The sequence below is a fragment of the Panulirus ornatus genome, chromosome 9 (assembly GCF_036320965.1).
Source record: "Panulirus ornatus isolate Po-2019 chromosome 9, ASM3632096v1, whole genome shotgun sequence".
In the NCBI taxonomy this organism is placed as follows: Eukaryota; Metazoa; Arthropoda; class Malacostraca; order Decapoda; family Palinuridae; genus Panulirus; species Panulirus ornatus.
The window spans coordinates 18749370-18769027 of NC_092232.1; the positions used below are offsets into that span (position 1 = coordinate 18749370).

The following is a 19658-nucleotide window of genomic DNA, read 5'->3' on the forward strand; positions in this document are numbered from 1 at the left end:
TTTTCTTTTTTTTGCCGCTGTCTCCCGCGTTTGCGAGGTAGCGCAAGGAAACAGACGAAAGAAATGGCCCAACCCACCCCCATACACATGTATATACATACGTCCACACACGCAAATATACATACCTACACAGCTTTCCATGGTTTACCCCAGACGCTTCACATGCCTTGATTCAATCCACTGACAGCACGTCAACCCCGGTATACCACATCGCTCCAAATCACTCTATTCCTTGCCCTCCTTTCACCCTCCTGCATGTTCAGGCCCCGATCACACAAAATCTTTTTCACTCCATCTTCCACCTCCAATTTGGTCTCCCTCTTCTCCTCGTTCCCTCCATCTCCGACACATATATTCTCTTGGTCAATCTTTCCTCACTCATTCTCTCCATGTGCCCGAACCATTTCAAAACACCCTCTTCTGCTCTCTCAACCACGCTCTTTTTATTTCCACACATCTCTCTTACCCTTACGTTACTTACTCGATCAAACCACCTCACACCACATATTGTCCTCAAACATCTCATTTCCAGCACATCCATCCTCCTGCGCACAACTCTATCCATAGCCGACGCCTCGCAACCATACAACATTGTTGGAACCACTATTCCTTCAAACATTCCCATTTTTGCTTTCCGAGATAATGTTCTCGACTTCCACACATTCTTCAAGGCTCCCAGAATTTTCGCCCCCTCCCCCACCCTATGATCCACTTCCGCTTCCATGGTTCCATCCGCTGCCAGATCCACTCCCAGATATCTAAAACACTTCACTTCCTCCAGTTTTTCTCCATTCAAACTCACCTCCCAATTGACTTGACCCTCAACCCTACTGTACCTAATAACCTTGCTCTTATTCATATATATATATGGGTGAGTTAGGCCATTTTTTCGTCTGTCTCTTTGCGCTACCTCGCTAACGCGGGAAACACACACACACACACACACACACACACACATATATATATATATATATATATATATATATATATATATATATATATATATATATATATATATATATAATCCTCCCCTCTCGTTTTTTTTTTCTTTTTTTTAATTTTCCAAAAGAAGGAACAGAGGGGGGCCAGGTGAGGATATTCCACAAAGGCCCAGTCCTCTGTTCTTAACGCTACCTCGCTAATGCGGGAAATGGCGGATAGTTTAAAAGAAAGAAAAAAAAAAAAAAAAAATATATATATATATATATATATATATATATATATATATATATATATATATATATATCATATAACAACGAATTCACCATGTCGTCAGTTGATTTACTTTCTTTGGAAAATAGATTTCCTTTAAAACCTACCTCAGCGTAATGCCAGGTTTTCAAGCTTAATACGATTCTGTGGTGATATTTCATTTGGAGACCATTGAATCCAGTAATTAAGCATTTCGATTACGATTTTTTGAAAAGATTACATGACGATTCGCTTCATTTCATTTTTTTTATTTTGGCATTTGTCGGCAAGAGGAAACATTATGATATATTTTACATCATCGTTTCAAATATGGAGACTTTTCATTATGATATACTTCATTTTTTTATGTTTTCCCTGAAAAATACACGTAACATACTTTTCTGTGTTGTTTTTCTTCGGGTAATTGATTTGCTTGAAAACGTCAGTACAGAGATGAAATATCACGCTGAATACAATTTTGGGGTTGAGATACTGGCTGAGAGAGAGGGGGCCATTAATACGTGTAAGTGAGCATAGAGATTATTACTTGAATATTTCACAAATATTTGCTTAAAAAGTATTTGGAATCTGCCGGCCACAGGAAGCACTGTGTTATATTTTATATTTCAATGTGATGTATAGAAACCTTTCATTATTCTATGCATCCCAGTTATACAAAAAGAAAAATGGTTTGAAAATTTCCTAGGCTATTATCTGCATTTTTTTTTTCTTTTCAATTCTCCCATGTAAATGTCAGCGTAGGGCCCAATTTTCATGCTGAATACAATTCTGATTGTTTGAAATATCATTAAGTTGCCATTTAGTTTTGTAATTTAGCATTTCCATGATTACATGCTTAAGATATTTCATGATTATTCGCTTTTTGATTATTCGATACTTGTCAAGCAGAGGAAGAATTATGAATACTTTTACATTATCATGTAAATTATAAGACTCATTATCTTATATGTCTGTTTTGAAAAAAAAATGGCCTGAAAAATACCATGTACTATCATCAATCCTTTTTATTACATTTCTTGTACCATCATGATTTTTTTTGTTATTACATTTCTTGGGGAAATAGATCATCGTCAAAACCTTACTACAGAGCCATTTCTCGAGCTGAATATGATTTTGGGGTTGAAATATTATGTAGGCGACATCTAACCCTGTAATTTAACATTTTGTCCATTACGTGTTTCAAATATTTCAATATATTTCGCTAGTTATTCGGTATTTGTCGACCAGAGGAAGTATAGTGGGAAATGTTTCACATCATAACGTACTATTCCAGTTTTGAATCTTTTTCCTCCCTCTGACGTTGCTATCTGCATTTTATGCCTTTGATTTAAAGATATATTTGCTTCAGAACCTCAGTACAGGGCCTATTTTTCATGCTGGATTCGATTCATGAGGTGAAATCTTGTTTGTGTGCCTTTTGATCCTGTAACTAAGCATTTAAAGACTAAATGTTTGAGAGTTGTCTTGATTTTTCGCTTCGTAACTATTCGTAACTATATTTTGTATAAGCAGGTCAAGGGTGAATGTGCTTTCATGATCGGAATGCCTTGAAAATAAGATTAGAATGAATAGTTTAAAAGAATGATCCTTCAGTGGGATGAAAACGTATTTGCATATAATCAAAATGTTTTACGAAAAAAAAAAGTTTCATTGAAATAACAGTGCGATTTATTGCTTATTTGTAGCGATTATAACGGAAAATGGATCACATCCTGACTTACGTTTGTGAATTATACTAATTTCCAGGTTTATGACTTCAATTTTAATATTTTTTTATTCAAGATTAGGAGGAAATCAGCTTCTTCTTGGACATTATTATTATGTCTAAGCATCACATTTGGAAGTAGCTAGGCGTATACACTGAAAATTTTAGTTTCAGCTGTTTATTTTTTATCACATTGTGTTTTCTTTACCGTGACATACATACTGTGGTTCATATATATATATATATATATATATATATATATATATATATATATATATATATATATATATATATATATTTATATATATATATATTTATATATATATATATATATATTTATATATATATATATATTTATATATATATATATATATATATATATATATATATATATATATATATATATATATATATATATACCCTTCATGATATCCGTGCCACGGCAGGTCTGATGTATGATGATGATAAACTCAAAAACCATTGGGTTTGCGGTATATTCAGTTAGCTTCTGTATTGATTTGTCGCTTTCAAGTTGATAAAGGCAATATTATTTGATAATTTCTACATCCATGCATTTGTTTTTCATTGGATATGAAGGAAAATACAAGGATGGACAACTGGAAACATACTTTGTTCCTTCAAGAAAAAAAAAATCAAATTATATGTCATGTTTACAATGGCCAAGTTGCCAGATATCGCTACAGTCCACCGGAGACTAGAGAAATTCATGTCTTCAATGGTGTACGTCAATTATCTGATAAGGAATGAGTTATATAAGAATCGAGATATTATAACTCTGTTTTAGGTTAGATATTTTTGCCCCAGTGAAGTACGAAATGATAAAAGTAAGAATAATGGTGATTTCTGATAAAAACAAAAATGGATCCAAATGATAACCAAATCTACATTTATATCAATAAGAATACAAGAAGAAAAATTACATTATGATATTCTTACCAAAAAAAAATCCATAAGAAAATAATCGCCTTACGAGAACTTCTGGTCCATGAAAAGTGGAATCCAATACTGCCAAGTGTTATGCTGCTTCATGTGTGTCGTGGTGGTGACGGAAACGGATGAAGACAGCAAGTATGAATATGTACTTGTGTATATATTTATATGTCTGTGTATGTATATGTGTGTATACGTTGAAATATATAGGTATGTGTATGTGTGTGTTTGGGCGTTTATGTTTATACATGTGTATGTGGGTGGGTTGAGCCATTCCTCGTCTGTTTCCTTGCGCTACCTCGCTAACGCGGGAGACAGCGACTAAGTATAATGAATGAATAAGTAAATAATGATATATATATATATATATATATATATATATATATATATATATATTTTTTTTTTTTTTTTTTTTTTTTTTTTTTTTTATACTTTGTCGCTGTCTCCCGCGTTTGCGAGGTAGCGCAAGGAAACAGACGAAAGAAATGGCCCAACCCCCCCCCCCCCCATACACATGTACATACACACGTCCACACACGCAAATATACATACCTACACAGCTTTCCATGGTTTACCCCAGACGCTTCACATGCCTTGATTCACTCCACTGACAGCACGTCAACCCCTGTATACCACATCGCTCCAATTCACTCTATTCCTTGCCCTCCTTACACCCTCCTGCATGTTCAGGCCCCGATCACACAAAATCTTTTTCACTCCATCTTTCCACCTCCAATTTGGTCTCCCTCTTCTCCTCGTTCCCTCCACCTCCGACACATATATCCTCTTGGTCAATCTTTCCTCACTCATTCTCTCCATGTGACCAAACCATTTCAAAACACCCTCTTCTGCTCTCTCAACCACGCTCTTTTTATTTCCACACATCTCTCTTACCCTTACGTTACTTACTCGATCAAACCACCTCACACCACACATTGTCCTCAAACATCTCATTTCCAGCACATCCATCCTCCTGCGCACAACTCTATCCATAGCCCACGCCTCGCAACCATACAACATTGTTGGAACCACTATTCCTTCAAACATACCCATTTTTGCTTTCCGAGATACTGTTCTCGACTTCCACACATTTTTCAAGGCTCCCAAAATTTTCGCCCCCTCCCCCACCCTATGATCCACTTCCGCTTCCATGGTTCCATCCGCTGACAGATCCACTCCCAGATATCTAAAACACTTCAATTCCTCCAGTTTTTCTCCATTCAAACTCACCTCCCAATTGACTTGACCCTCAACCCTACTGTACCTAATAACCTTGCTCTTATTCACATTTACTCTTAACTTTCTTCTTCCACACACTTTACCAAACTCAGTCACCAGCTTCTGCAGTTTCTCACATGAATCAGCCACCAGCGCTGTATCATCAGCGAACAACAACTGACTCACTTCCCAAGCTCTCTCATCCCCAACAGACTTCATACTTGCCCCTCTTTCCAGGACTCTTGCATTTACCTCCCTAACAACCCCATCCATAAACAAATTAAACAACCATGGAGACATCACACACCCCTGCCGCAAACCTACATTCACTGAGAACCAATCACTTTCCTCTCTTCCTACACGTACACATGCCTTACATCCTCGATAAAAACTTTTCACTGCTTCTAACAACTTGCCTCCCACACCATATATTCTTAATACCTTCCACAGAGCATCTCTATCAACTCTATCATATGCCTTCTCCAGATCCATAAATGCTACATACAAATCCATTTGCTTTTCTAAGTATTTCTCACATACATTCTTCAAAGCAAACACCTGATCCACACATCCTCTACCACTTCTGAAACCGCACTGCTCTTCCCCAATATATATACATATATATATATATACATTATACATATATATATATATATATATATATATATATATATATATATATATATATATATATATATAGTTCATGGATCTTTTCTTGAGCTCAATCTTCTGGAAATCTCACATCCTGACATAATAATTCTGCATGGTTGCCTAACATCTTGAGAGCATCTTCTCAGATAATGTTGAAGGGAACGCTGAGCCAGAAGGGGGGTGGAGGAGAATTTCCCGATGTCAATTGAATTTCTCCGTCTCTGATTGGTTGTTAAAGAGATGTGGAGTGCGATCTTCTCCCGTGATTTGTAGGGTGAGTGAAGGTCGCATGTCGCGGATAAGAAGGTCCTCTGTAATGTGGAGACGCTTGTTATCCTAGTATGTCTGAATATTTTTTTTTTTAAGTTTCCCCTTACCCTATTGTTCATCATTTTTATTTGCATGATTTCTATTCTTTTGTGCGTGTGTGTGTGTGTGTGTGTGTGTGTGTGTGTGTGTGTGTGTGTGTGTGTGTGTCTGTCTGTCTGTCTGTCTGTCTGTCTCTCTGTCTCTGTGTGTTGTTAAAACGTTTTGCACAAGATTTTCTGGAATTATTTTCGTTATTTGGTGTTCTCAGAAGGAACGTCCATCATACAGCAGAGATAGATCACTGTTTATTTTCCATTATTGTACTGTATTAATCTAACACTGAAATTCTGAGTTGATGATATCTTCCTGTGATAGCACGTGGCGCAATATGGTAAGGTATTTTGGCTTCCGCAGTCCTCTGAACTTTTGTGAATTATGATCTAAAATACCGTAGCGTGTTGGAGACTGCGATGTTTCGTGATGAAAATATTCATTTACGTGCGAAAACCATTTAATGGTGTCTCTCTCTCTCTCTCACCCCCGGGGTTGGCTGTTACCTGCTGGTGGAAGGGCAGATCTCTTATATAATAATCTGACGAGTTCCCATTGATATAACTGTCCCTTGTGCATCGCTGCTCGCAAAGCCCTCAGATACAGTACGGAGTGTCGTTCCTCTTCGTCATTGGTGTAAGTGGGTGAAATATCCTGTGTGGATTACATTAGAGGCTGGGCTTATCTTGTCTGGGTTACATTAGAGGCTGGACTTATCCTGTTTGGATTACATTAGAGGCTGGACTTATCTTGTCTGGGTTACATTAGAGGCTGGGCTTATCTTGTCTGGGTTACATTAGAGGCTGGGCTTATCTTGTCTGGATTATGTTAGAGGCTGGACTTATCCTGTTTGGATTACATTAGAGGCTGGACTTGTCTTGGTTACATTAGAGGCTGGACTTATCCTGTCCGGATTACATTAGAGGCTGGACTCCTGTCTGGATTACATTAGAGGCTGGACTCCTGTCTGGATTACATTAGAGGCTGGACTTATCCTGTCTGGATTATGTTAGAAGCTGGACATATCCTGTTTGGATTACATTAAAGGCTGGACTTACCCTGTTTGGATTAAAATAGAGGCTGGACTTATCTTCTCTGGATTATGTTAGAGGCTGGACTTATCCTGTCTGGATTACATTAGAGGCTAGACTCCTATATGGATTAGAAGCTGGACTTACCCTGTTTGAATTACTTTAGAAGCTGGACTTCAAAGATTTTGAGGTCAGATTCTGTATTTCTCGATTCTTCTACTGTAAATACCCATTTTTGTGGTGTTTTATGTAAATGAAAAAAAAAAATCTGACTCCCATAACATTTCAGTCACCGTTAGATAGCTTAATGCCACATGAGATTAAGATTTAGTGGCTTATACGCTTTTGAGGCAGTCTTGAACACACCGACCAACTGCTGACGCCATCCTGCCAATAATGTTTCTTCACTTCAGGTCGTTATCTTAGGGCCCAGTACATTTCTCTTCATACCATCTTGTGATATGTGTTCCATTGATAGTAAAAGCACGGCACCTTCTACAGTCAAGGGACCACTTATGAAAAGCAGTTTATGTCCGGCGTAAGTCGATGGCTATTGGCAAATATGGAAAATGTTAAACATCTTTTCAGAGAGGGATTTGAGAGTTCTGTGAATGTTTATTTTTTTTTTTCAGATGTGTTGGGTGTGCTCTGAACCTTTATAATAATGTTAAAGTCTTACATTTCAGTTTCATTTTTTTGTGTGTATGTTGTGTGTGTGTGTGTGTGTGTGTGTGTGTGTGTGTGTTTAGGCGTTACATTACAGTTATGGGGAATGGTTAAGACAATTAGGGAGGAAAGCCAAGACATGAGTGCGAGAACAGCGAGTGTTTCTCTCTCTCCCACTGGCTGTAGATTGTGGCCTCGTCATTACAACAGCCACCACCTACTTATCATTTCCTTACCCACGCTATGGAGTAAGAGCTAGACGCCGATGTGGATCATGGGAAGAATAGATTTTTGAAAAGTTCTTCTGCAGAGATGAAATTGAAACTAAAATCGCAGTCCTGGAACTCGAAGCAGCAGTAAATGTATAAGGGACACAGTCGTGACGTCTCGGTCAAAAGTACGAGACGTAATTAGGATACACAGAAACGCCCCCGCTGGATGTTCTTGCTAAGTCTTGGAGGAAACTGCTGGAACCTCTCGCTGAAGGAAGCCAGTGTTGCTGAACTCTGGAGGGCGCCCGCTGGAAGTTCCGTGGCAGAATCTTGGAAAACACTCTGGTGGATCCTTGTGATTTTTATATCAATTTGTGTGTTGAGGGGAGAGAGGAGGTTTTCTAATTGTGTTGCTCCGTCTCTTAACCTGGTGTATATGAACCATGTTCATACTCCTATGTATGCATACATAACACACCCAAGCCTCTACTACGTACTACCTTTTTCGTTAACCATCCCTTAGGGAAGGATAAACGGCTGGGTGGACTGTGGACCGACTGCCGCTACCAGGGTTCGAACCTATACTGATGGAGCCCGGGAAACGCTGGGGAACCTCTCTCTCTCAAATTTTCGCGAGGCGCGACAGGAACCACATTCATTGGATCCTGGAAAGTACTGTTGGAACTCCTGATACAGGAGTCTGCGAGACCCTGGAAGACATGGGTATGGGAAACCGATCGAGAAGGCATAAAAAAAATAAAATGGGGGAAACACGGTGGTAAGGGATCGAGGTAAAGAGGTATAGGGATCAAGGTAAGTCGTTTGAAGGACAGGAGAAAGGAACGTGAGAGATCCATCACCAGATCGTGAATGATCGAGGAAGGCTATGTAAGAGACTGATGGAAGGAAACGTGGCAGACCGAGGCAGTGAGGAGGAGGATTTCGAAAGAGAGGAGAACGAGTACATATGACGAGATTCGCCCCTGGGCAGGGCTAGTCGAAGTACGGCGTGAGGAATAACGTGTGTCTTGTGAGTTACGTGTCGTCATGTGTTATGTGTGAGGTGGAGCGAGAGTGTGTTTGTCGTCCATCATGCCATCAACCCACGAGTATGCGGGAGAGAAAGAAACAACAGCCAACTGGGTTAGGGAAGGGAATTTGACATCTGACTCGCCCTACTACTGTCACTAACCCTTGCGTTACGCAGGAGGGAGGGAGCACCTCCCTTCTTGGTGGATTGCCTGCCGTCTAATACCTAGAGGGAGAGGGAGAAGGAACGTAAGAGGAAGGGAAACTTCCAAGACTAAGGAAGGGGAAGTGAGAGACGTTGAAAAAAAAAAAAAGAGGGACATAAGATCCTAAGGGAGGAAACACTGAGGATTTAAATTGACCGAGAGATTGGTGGTGGACGAGGGTTGAGGAGGAGGGATGAGTGTAATTGAAAGAGGAGATGTAAAGAACTGAGAGAAAGGAGGCGAGAAATGATTAGTTAAGAGAAACAGGTGTTGAGGATGAACTCGACAGCAGAGAACAGGTCTAAAGCAAACGATGATATGGGTTGCTCTCCTCCCTCGGTCGCAGGTCAGATGGTATAATGCAATTTCTGTAACACCGATCAAAAGAGAAAAAACCGTTTCATTGAGCTCGGTAATTAGGTCAGATATGCACCCTAATGGAGGAGGAGGATATATTCCCTGGTTGAAACAGTTAGCACAACAGACCTCTAATTAAAGTGTCTGTCCTCCGACGAGCGAGGCCACTCCGATTATAATTGGAAAATGAAATTCCTGTAAACCGTTTGGAACCAGTATCTTGGGGTCAATGACCAGGGGAACGGGTCATAGCTAGAAATATAGTGCTGGTGGGAGTGGGTCAAGGCTAGAATTATAGTGTTGGTGCGAGTGGGTCTAAACTAGAATTATAGTGCTGGTGGGAGTGGGTGTGAGCTAGAATTATTATAGTGTTGGGGGGAACGGTACTAAATAACGGTTATAGTGATGAGGGAACTAAACCCGGGTCATGATGCTGAGGTGAACGGCACTGAATATCATAGTGCTGTAATAATCAGGAACCGCGGGAAAGCAATGAATCACAGCCACACTGATGATGAATCACAGCCACACTGATGATGAATCACAGCCACACTGATGATGAATCACAGCCACACTGATGATGAATCACAGCCACACTGATGATGAATCACAGCCACACTGATGATGAATCACAGCCACACTGATGATGAATCACAGCCACACTGATGATGAATCACAGCCACAGTTGATGATGAATCACAGCCACACTGATGATGAATCACAGCCACACTGATGATGAATCACAGCCACACTGATGATGAATCACAGCCACACTGATGATGAATCACAACCACACTGATGATGAATCACAGCCACACTGATGATGAATCACAGCCACGCTGATGATGAATCACAGCCACACTGATGATGAATCACAGCCACACTGATGATGATTCACAGCCACAGCTGATGATAAATCACAGCCACACTGATGATGAATCACAGCCACACTGATGATGAATCACAGCCACACTGATGATGAATCACAGCCACACTGATGATGAATCACAGCCACACTGATGATGAATCACAGCCACACTGATGATGAATCACAGCCACACTGATGATGAATCACAGCCACACTGATGATGAATCACAGCCACACTGATGATGAATCACAGCCACACTGATGATGAATCACAGCCACACTGATGATGAATCACAGCCACACTGATGATGAATCACAGCCACACTGATGATGAATCACAGCCACAGTTGATGATGAATCACAGCCACACTGATGATGAATCACAGCCACACTGATGATGAATCACAGCCACACTGATGATGAATCACAGCCACACTGATGATGAATCACAGCCTCACTGCTAATGATAAGTGGAAGTGAATCAAAATGTACGTTGCTGAGGTGAATGAAATGTGAAGGTAAAATGCAGAGGGCATTGGAGCACGAACACAATTATGGAAGTGATGAGAATACAGGTAAACCAGAAGTATGGTGCTGACGAATCTGACTTCTATATCAGACGTAATGAGCATAAACTAGACTTAAGGCATAAAGAGAAATGGGACTAAATGGAGATACGATATCAATAAAATGTTAAATGGCGGAGGAAGAGGAAATCAAGAACATTGTAAGGTGTGGAGCTCCGACAGTGAGATGAAAACGAGGGTTGTGGTACACAGATGAGAAGGAAAACGTCGTATTGTCATATATATAATGATACCTTATAGCGCCTTGCTACCGATCAGGGGCACACAAAGCATATCCGATCAACGACTCCAACACTCGGAGGTTAAGGAAATGGTACGACAGAGTCAGTCGTTTACAGATGATGTATCTACAATGAAAGGGGATGTACTATAGTTTATGTGAGTCGGTAACATATGATCTAGAAACTTTAAGAGGTTCTTTAAGCACACACACACACACACACACACACACACACACACACACACACACACACACACACACACACGCATATGTAGCATGACTGCACATTAGAAAGCAAGCTTTTTCTGCACTGGAAAGAGGAGTGAACCCAACCCTAGCTAAAGACGAAAAAAAAAATAAGATAAGGGCTGGAGTCCTCAGAGAAAGGAGGCAAGTGGTGAGGACATTTGTAACTAATACTATTTGTGTGTTATGGCGAGAGAGTTTTACACTTGTGTTGCCACCGTCTCTTAACCTTATATACATATGTATGTATAATGTCTTTACACCCAAGTGGGTACACCTCCCGCTTGTAGGCTACGGCACGGCACCATAAGCAATAGATTAAAAAGAGTCATTCTGTCTAGGAACCTTCTCGCTGAAAGGGAGTCGATCATTTCCCTGCTCCTGAGTGGAGTGCAGCCTGTGAATTGCAGGAACCCCATATATTGGGGTGATAGGGTTTATATGTACATATATATACCAATAGAGGGATTCGAACCCTGGGTAGGGCGTCCGGGTGCCTCAGCCACACGGATGTTAAAAAGACACACACACTAAACTTCTAAACGTCTTGTTTGAGTGTCTTTTAATCTCCGTGTGGCCGAGGCAACCGGACGCCCTAACCAGGGTTCGAATCCCTACCTCTGTTGGTGTATATATATATTTGCCTGTCCATCGACGTATATATATATATATATATATATATATATATATATATATATATATATATATATATATATATATATATATATATATATATATATTACATTCGGATTATCATGCCGGTGTATCCGGATCACGTTGTATAATGGCCGTTGTGGAGGAGTATAACGTTTTACAGAAGCATCACAGCGGACGCCCACAGCGGACGGTATCCGGCCGTATGGATTTGATGGTATGATCATCAGTGTTACCAACTGTACCCTTCAACAGAGCCTGGAATTGGACATATCCGCTGTAGTATTACAGCGTTGATACAAGGGGCTATTGTTTCTCATGGCTTGTTGAGCCGTTAAACCCATCTGATGGGCCTAGAAATTGGCCTTAATTGCTTCGATGATTATGGCATTTTGTTGTGTGTGTGTGTGTGTGTGTGTGTGTGTGTGTGTGTGTGTGTGTGTGTTTGTTTGTTTCCTAAATTTGGCAGGTATATGGAAATTAGGAGGATTGTAGATCTGATACAATGTCTGTATGTTATTATCTTCATCATTTAATGTTGACCTCTCGTGAGCGTTTGACCTGTGGTGAATGTTGACCTCTCATGAGTATTTGACCTGTAGTGAATGTTGACCTCTCGTGAGTGTTTGACCTGCAGTGAATGTTGACCTCTCGTGAGTATTTGACCTGCAGTGAATGTTGACCTCTCGTGAGTGTTTGACCTGCAGTGAATGTTGACCTCTCGTGAGTGTTTGACCTGCAGTGAATGTTGACCTCTCGTGAGTGTTTGACCTGTGGTGAATGTTGACCTCTCGTGAGTGTTTGACCTGTGGTGAATGTTGACCTCTCGTGAGTGTTTGACCTGCAGTGAATGTTGACCTCTCGGGAGTATTTGACCTGTGGTGAATGTTGACCTCTCGTGAGTGTTTGACCTGTAGAGAATGTTGACCCCTGATGAGTCTTTGACCTGTAATGTCTAATGACCTCGCTAACAGCAGAAGCATTGTACCTTAGTGTTATAGTATTACACCAGAGAGAAACATTTTGGTCATGGTTTGGCAACATTTGCCCCCAGTATTGCCAGCTGTAGCGTGGGTATTGACCCTCCAAGTTTCAATGGCGAACAAATGATAATATTTCAAACACAAAAATGACTCGAATGTATGCATAAAGTAAGGAAATACCTCAAAAACCAACTATTATTAAGACACCATTTTATCATGGATGTGAAATTTACCTGAAAAGCAAATTCCAATGTTTACATTTTTATCATGAATATGAAATTTACCTGAAAAGCAAATTCCAATGTTTACATTTTTATCATGAATATGAAATTTACCTGAAAACGCGAATTCCACAGATTACATTTTGTCATCACATATTACGTACGGTCCAGCTGGTGGAATAATGTCCTCACTCCAGGTATGCAGAAACTTTCTATGCCGGTATCCGTCGGTTTCCGAGTGTACATTGGTGCAAAAAATGACATCCCATTTATGCCCAACTTTAGTAAAACGAACAAAAAGAAAAAAATAAAGAATTCTAACATTTACACGAGCGGATGTAAATATTTTTTTTTTTTACTTAAAAAGAATAGTATAAAAATGCCACATTACTTTTCGTAAATTAATTGAAATTTCCATGAAACTGACAAGTTTTATTTTGTGTTATAGTCCGTATGTATGAGTATTTTAGATATTGATAAAAAAAATCCTTCTTTTCAGACTGATTTTGAAAAGATGTCCACAACAAACCCCACTGTTACGAAGATGCGAAGAAAAGGAAGCGTCATTCGTGTGTTCGTTGGTGAGTGGAACACTTATGAATTTTTCGTGTTATATATATATAGAAATTTTGACTCACATGCCTGTGAAAAGTCTCTACTTTTAATTAGTACAGTATTAAGCGGCTCTGTGAATCTCACCACGAGCACTGGCTCATTATATCAAGGGGAGGTACGAAGGAACAAGATCACTTAGAAATTCTTCGTCTTTGCAGGAAAATGTTTTTAAAATTGCGTGTCGAGAGTGAGTTGGCTGCTGTTGGGGGGGTGTTTAGCTTGTATCATGTGGTTAGATATATGGCTGCGTGGAAGACCTCCTTCATTGATTAGGGGGTTGTGAAGAAGTGCATAGGAAAAGGAATGGAGGAAATATACTAAGCTGTCTTGTATCGAGACAGTCTGCTTTATCTATATCTACACTCACCAGACGTGGTGATGTGTGCGGACCTACACTACCACTGTGGTAACGTGCAGGCCTACACTACCACTGTGGTAACGTGCGGACCTATACTACCACTGTGGTAACGTGCGGGCCTACACTACCGCTGTGGTAACGTGCGGGCCTATACTACCACTGTGGTAACGTGCGGGCCTACACTACCACTGTGGTAACGTGCGGGCCTACACTACCACTGTGGTAACGTGCGGGCCTACACTACCACTGTGGTAACGTGCGGGCCTATACTACCACTGTGGTAACGTGCGGGCCTATACTACCACTGTGGTAACGTGCGGACCTACACTACCACTGTGGTAACGTGCGGACCTACACTACCACTGTGGTAACGTGCGGACCCACACCGCCAACGTGATAACTTGCAAGCTCAGTGGTAACGCGTTGGCCAATACTACTCCTGTGGTAACGTGCTGGAGCACATTACCACTGTGGTAACGTGGTGCCTGACGCAGCCATTGTGATCACTTGGTGTTCGACATTACCACTGTGGCAAGGTACACACACACACACACACACACACACACACACACACAGTCAGTCTGGCGTGAGACCATAATAACACGATGATTCATCAATATCAAGTTGTTATAATAGGTACATGAGTCTCTGTCTGATTCCTTGTTCACTATAACATTTCGTTGCATCATTATTAATGGTCACTGTGTCTCTGATTGCTTGCTTGTGAGTCCCCACCATTAACCAGACCACGTTGATACCTGGCAAGCCAATGCATCACGCTATTACTGTTTTGCCGTTGGCAGCTCGAAAGCGCCTGGTTGTCATGTCAATTTCTTTCCCAACTCCACTAAATTTTGGAACTCCTTTTACCGTCTCATGTCTTTCCTAACAGTTATTACTTAAACCTTTTTTAAAAAGCAGGTTCTCTGCTTCCTCCAGAACTCTGATTATTTTTCCTCTTTTTCTTCTTATGTCTCTTTAGCCCTTTTCTTCCGTTTCATTTGAGGCTTGGCCTTGATGAGGATTTTTCGTCTATGATCGGAGTCTTCGATACAGAAAAAAAGAAAAATGATGCGACACTGATTTGTTAAAACCAACGTCTAAACACATTATAAATCGTGGTGATATAATATCACGTTCGTTATAAGATGTACACAATCAGTTCTTGTACACAGTGTATGGCACGAACTTGCTGACCCACGAAAATCCGTTTCGTCCAGAGGGATGTGACCTTGAACCATGGAAGACGAAACAATCTCGTATTTCTTCGTGCTGGACGGCTGTGGCAACAGTGGTCAGGTTTAGGCCGACATGAAACGATGCCATTCGAATAAAGAATGAAAAAAAAAAGAAGAATAAAACCATCTTGATATTCGTAGAATGGAGCCAATTGAAATATCGTGGAAAAGTAAAGATACAGACATGATACAGAGTTTATACGTAAAGCAAATTGCAGAGGAAACCAGCTGGACAACGATCCGACAGGACGACCCCAAGTGAAATGTTAGAACGCCATTAAAAGCTATTGAAAACGACCCTTGTTGATGAGGTGCTGTTAATGAGATACTTAAGTAGTTTTTGATAGCACAAGAAAAAAAACTTCGGGCAGTTATTGAAAGCAAACATCAGTTTCCTAGTGTATGGTGAGGACAGAGTACTGGAAGCGTCCACTGGTCTGTCTAGCCTTTCACCAGTCCTGGTGGGAACGTACCCTTAACGAAACGCCTCTGGGTAAGTCTGCGATTGATATGAATTATGACTTGATATCACAGTCATACATTCATTTATATCCTGTATGGATTTTTTTTCTTTTTATGAATTATATATCCTGTATGGACTTTTTTTTCTTAAATTATAGGAAAATTGTATTTCTTTACCGTATACGATAGTGTTGTCACTTTTTGAAAACCAGAAGAGAACACTGAAGTATTGAGGATCCTAGAAAAGTTACGAAGTCGAAGTGTTAGTTCATTCAAGAGCTGCTCTCGGGAGTCCGCTGAGGAATGTGAAGGAGACTGAGCTGGTGACTGAATAATTCCTTAGAGATGATGCAGTTCTGGTGTTTGCAAGACCTCGCATGTGAGGATCTCGGTGGCTGCCCACCCTAGCTGCCTTCGATCATACAATTTGGCGCTTTGTTTGCCCACACCAGCTGCCAAGGAGTTCATGCAGTGGGCTGTATCTGCCTGCTAGCTACTCCATGTCCCACGGATACTGACACGCAGTGATCATGACAGATTTTGCCTGACCGCGTGTGTGGAGGTAATGAGGGTAAATCTCATGCGAAACAGGTCATCAGATCCCCAGGAACAGAGCAGAGCAAGAGGCCGTAGCCCGCCGGCGGCAGTAATTGATCCAGGCGTCCTGAAATCCATAGGAGGCAAGTTATAGGGGGAGGAGGTGTGTAGGGAACCTGATGGAGGAATGACCTCCAGGTTGCGTATACAAGGAAGTAGGGGGACGCCTTTTAGACTTAAAGAAGATGGAAAAGTTGCTAGAAGCACTTCGAGGAGGGATCGGTCGGGGAGCATGAGAGGGGTAGGAAGGACCACAAGACGAGCTGAGAGAATAGGAGCTTCCTGGGAGACCAAGGGTCAGGGAGGAATCCTGGGAACCTGAAGGAGGGAGCAGCCGGTGGTACCTGGGGAAGAGGGTTTTTTCTCTAAGGGATCAGGTTAAGGAGGGCCTGAATGGAGTAAGGGGAGCCCAGGGCATCATGAGCAGTCAAGGGAATGTGGGTGAGAAGGGGTCGCTTAACTTTGGCAGGAGGAATTGCCTAAGGAGAATGAGGATGACGAGTTCAAGAGAAGGGAAGGGAAGGGCAGCTTAGAGGGCCTGGAGAGGAAAGGCAACCATAGGTTCGGGAGAGAACCCCTGGGGACCTGGGAAGGAGGAGCTGCCCTTTGAATTTGAGGTAGGACTAAGGGCCACCCAGAGTGATGTAGGTGGTAATCTAGGGGACCTGGATGGGGGAGAGATCATCTCAGGGACCTGGGTCACTTCACTAACGTGAGAGACGAAATGGTCGCCTCACTTGATAATGTGACTCACCAAGAAATCCAGCCGAACCAAGAGCGATCAGTCTGGTCCGCGGACTTTTGTTGCCAAATTCCGATTCCTCAGCAGTGTGAGGGGAATCCGCTGCTGTGGACGGGGATGCAAAAATGTTGAAAATTCTCGACGAGTTTTGCAAGTGAAGGTCTTTATCAAGACAGCATCAGCGTTCTTGTACTGGTGGACGGTGTAGGTCAGACATGGTCTAAGGTATGGTCGCACTACCCGCATTACCAGACAGAGACGCGTCCATCGTCTTAGTTTATGGGTAGAAAAGATAGATATATGACATGACAGCTAGAGACTGAGTGTGAATGAATTTGGCCTTTGTTGTCTTTTCCTAGCGCTACCTCGCACGCGTGCGGGGGAGGGAGTTGTCATTTCATGTGTGGCGGGATGGCGACGGAAATGAATAAAGGCAAGTATGAATTATGTACATGTGTATATATGTATATATGTCCGTTGAAATTATAGGTATGTATATGTATGTATATGTGCGTGTATGTATATACATGTGTATGTGGATGGGTTGGGCCATTCTTTCGTCTGTTTCCTTGCGCTACCTCGCTAACGTGGGAGACAGCGACAAAGTATAATAATGATAGTAATATATATATATATATATATATATATATATATATATATATATATATATATATATATATATATATATATATATATATATATCGTCTAGATGGGCTTGATTAGGGCCTTATTTCACAGCAACCTATTCACTGATGTGAATTCACTCATTATATTCATTAATATGCTGGATGATATCTCCTCAGTCGACTGAGCTCACTCACTTTACCCATTTTGTTCCGAATGAATGAGTTACTCTTGCTTACCACGTTTCCCGATACATCATCCAACTGGGGAAATGTGTCAGTTAACTGTATGATTGGTAATGTTGTGGTCTTAGTAACTCCATGTAACCATGTTAAGGATTGACGTAGTTCTGATGAGAATCTATTGTAGAAATCCTCGTCGGCTTCACTCGTTCCTTCTCGCTTTGTAGTTTGACACACTCTGTCTCACCTAAGCCTCACTCACTCATCCGAAAGTCCCATCTACTCTCTCTCATCCTACCCATTCTTATACCTATTTTCACATGCCCTCACTCACACTCACCACTCTGCCCCATTTCACCTCATTCTCACCTTGTTTTACTCACGTTCCCTAAGTCCCTCCCTCATCCTCACCCAGTTCTGCACACTAATCACCTAATCCAACGTCTCTCTCTCTCTCTCTCTCTCTCTCTCTCTCTCTCTCTCTCTCTCTCTCTCTCTCTCTCTCTCTCTCTCTCTCTCTCTCTCTCTCTCTCTCCTAATCAGCCTCACCGAAACCAGCTCAATTTTACCCAGTCTCCTTCACCTTCAACATGACCCTTTCTTTCACTTTCGGTTCGTCGTCCTCACCTTCACCCCACGAGTGATTACTATTCGTGTGTTACGGGAGATTTTTTGCGCTCGTGTTGCCCCGTCTCATAACCTTGTATATATGTATACCATGTCTTTACTCCTATGTATATATATATACATGCATACACACCCCAGCCAAAGCCAGGTATGAGTATTTGTTTGGTTGTATTTGTGTGCGTGTGTGCGTGATTACCTGTTGCCAATTTTTACTGTACTTATGGGACACCATCCCTTGAATTTTTCTATCTCTATACAGTTTTTAAACTCCTATATTCTCTTAGCATTCACATTATCATCACTCAGTTTATCCCGCTTATCCATTCAGAATGGCAGTCACATAATTCTTTACAGATTGATTAACATATTTTTTTTTATTACTTATGACGTCTGGTTCTGTCTTGGCATCTTTGAAAGAAGAGATCACTGCTGACACCATCAAACTGGTTGAGTTACTTGAAGATTGTGAGCAGTGTGAGCGCATCGCGATCCATACTCTTCTCTCAGCCTTCGAAGACAGATACTACGGACGGGAAGAATTTTGAATACCCCAGCTCCCACCCCTCTTAGTCGCCATATACGACACGCAGTAGTGTTCTTAGTTTCGTATCTTCCGAAAAAAAAAAAGGAAAAGAAATACTTAAAGAAATATTTGACATCACGTATCAGTCTCGGAATGATTAATGCATTTTTCTTTTGGGATAACTTTGATAATTGTTCATCATCCTCCCCTTTGCCAATACTCGGTCTCAGGGGGAACAATACTCGGTCTCAGGGGGAACATAAACATTTAAGTTTTACTACACTCATCCTCGAATTAAGGTCATCCATCTTCA

At 41.1% G+C, this 19658-nt stretch overlaps 1 protein-coding gene across 4 annotated transcripts in view; it reads left to right on the forward strand.

Annotated features, from left to right (window-relative positions):
* LOC139750241 (NFX1-type zinc finger-containing protein 1) overlaps positions 1-19658 on the forward strand; it is a 612387-nt gene that overhangs the window by 317855 nt on the left and 274874 nt on the right. For all 4 annotated transcript variants that reach the window (XM_071664746.1, XM_071664749.1, XM_071664750.1 and 1 more), the window contains one exon: positions 13877-13958. In XM_071664746.1, the coding sequence (XP_071520847.1) occupies positions 13877-13958 (82 nt within the window). The remainder of the gene's footprint in view (positions 1-13876; positions 13959-19658) is intronic.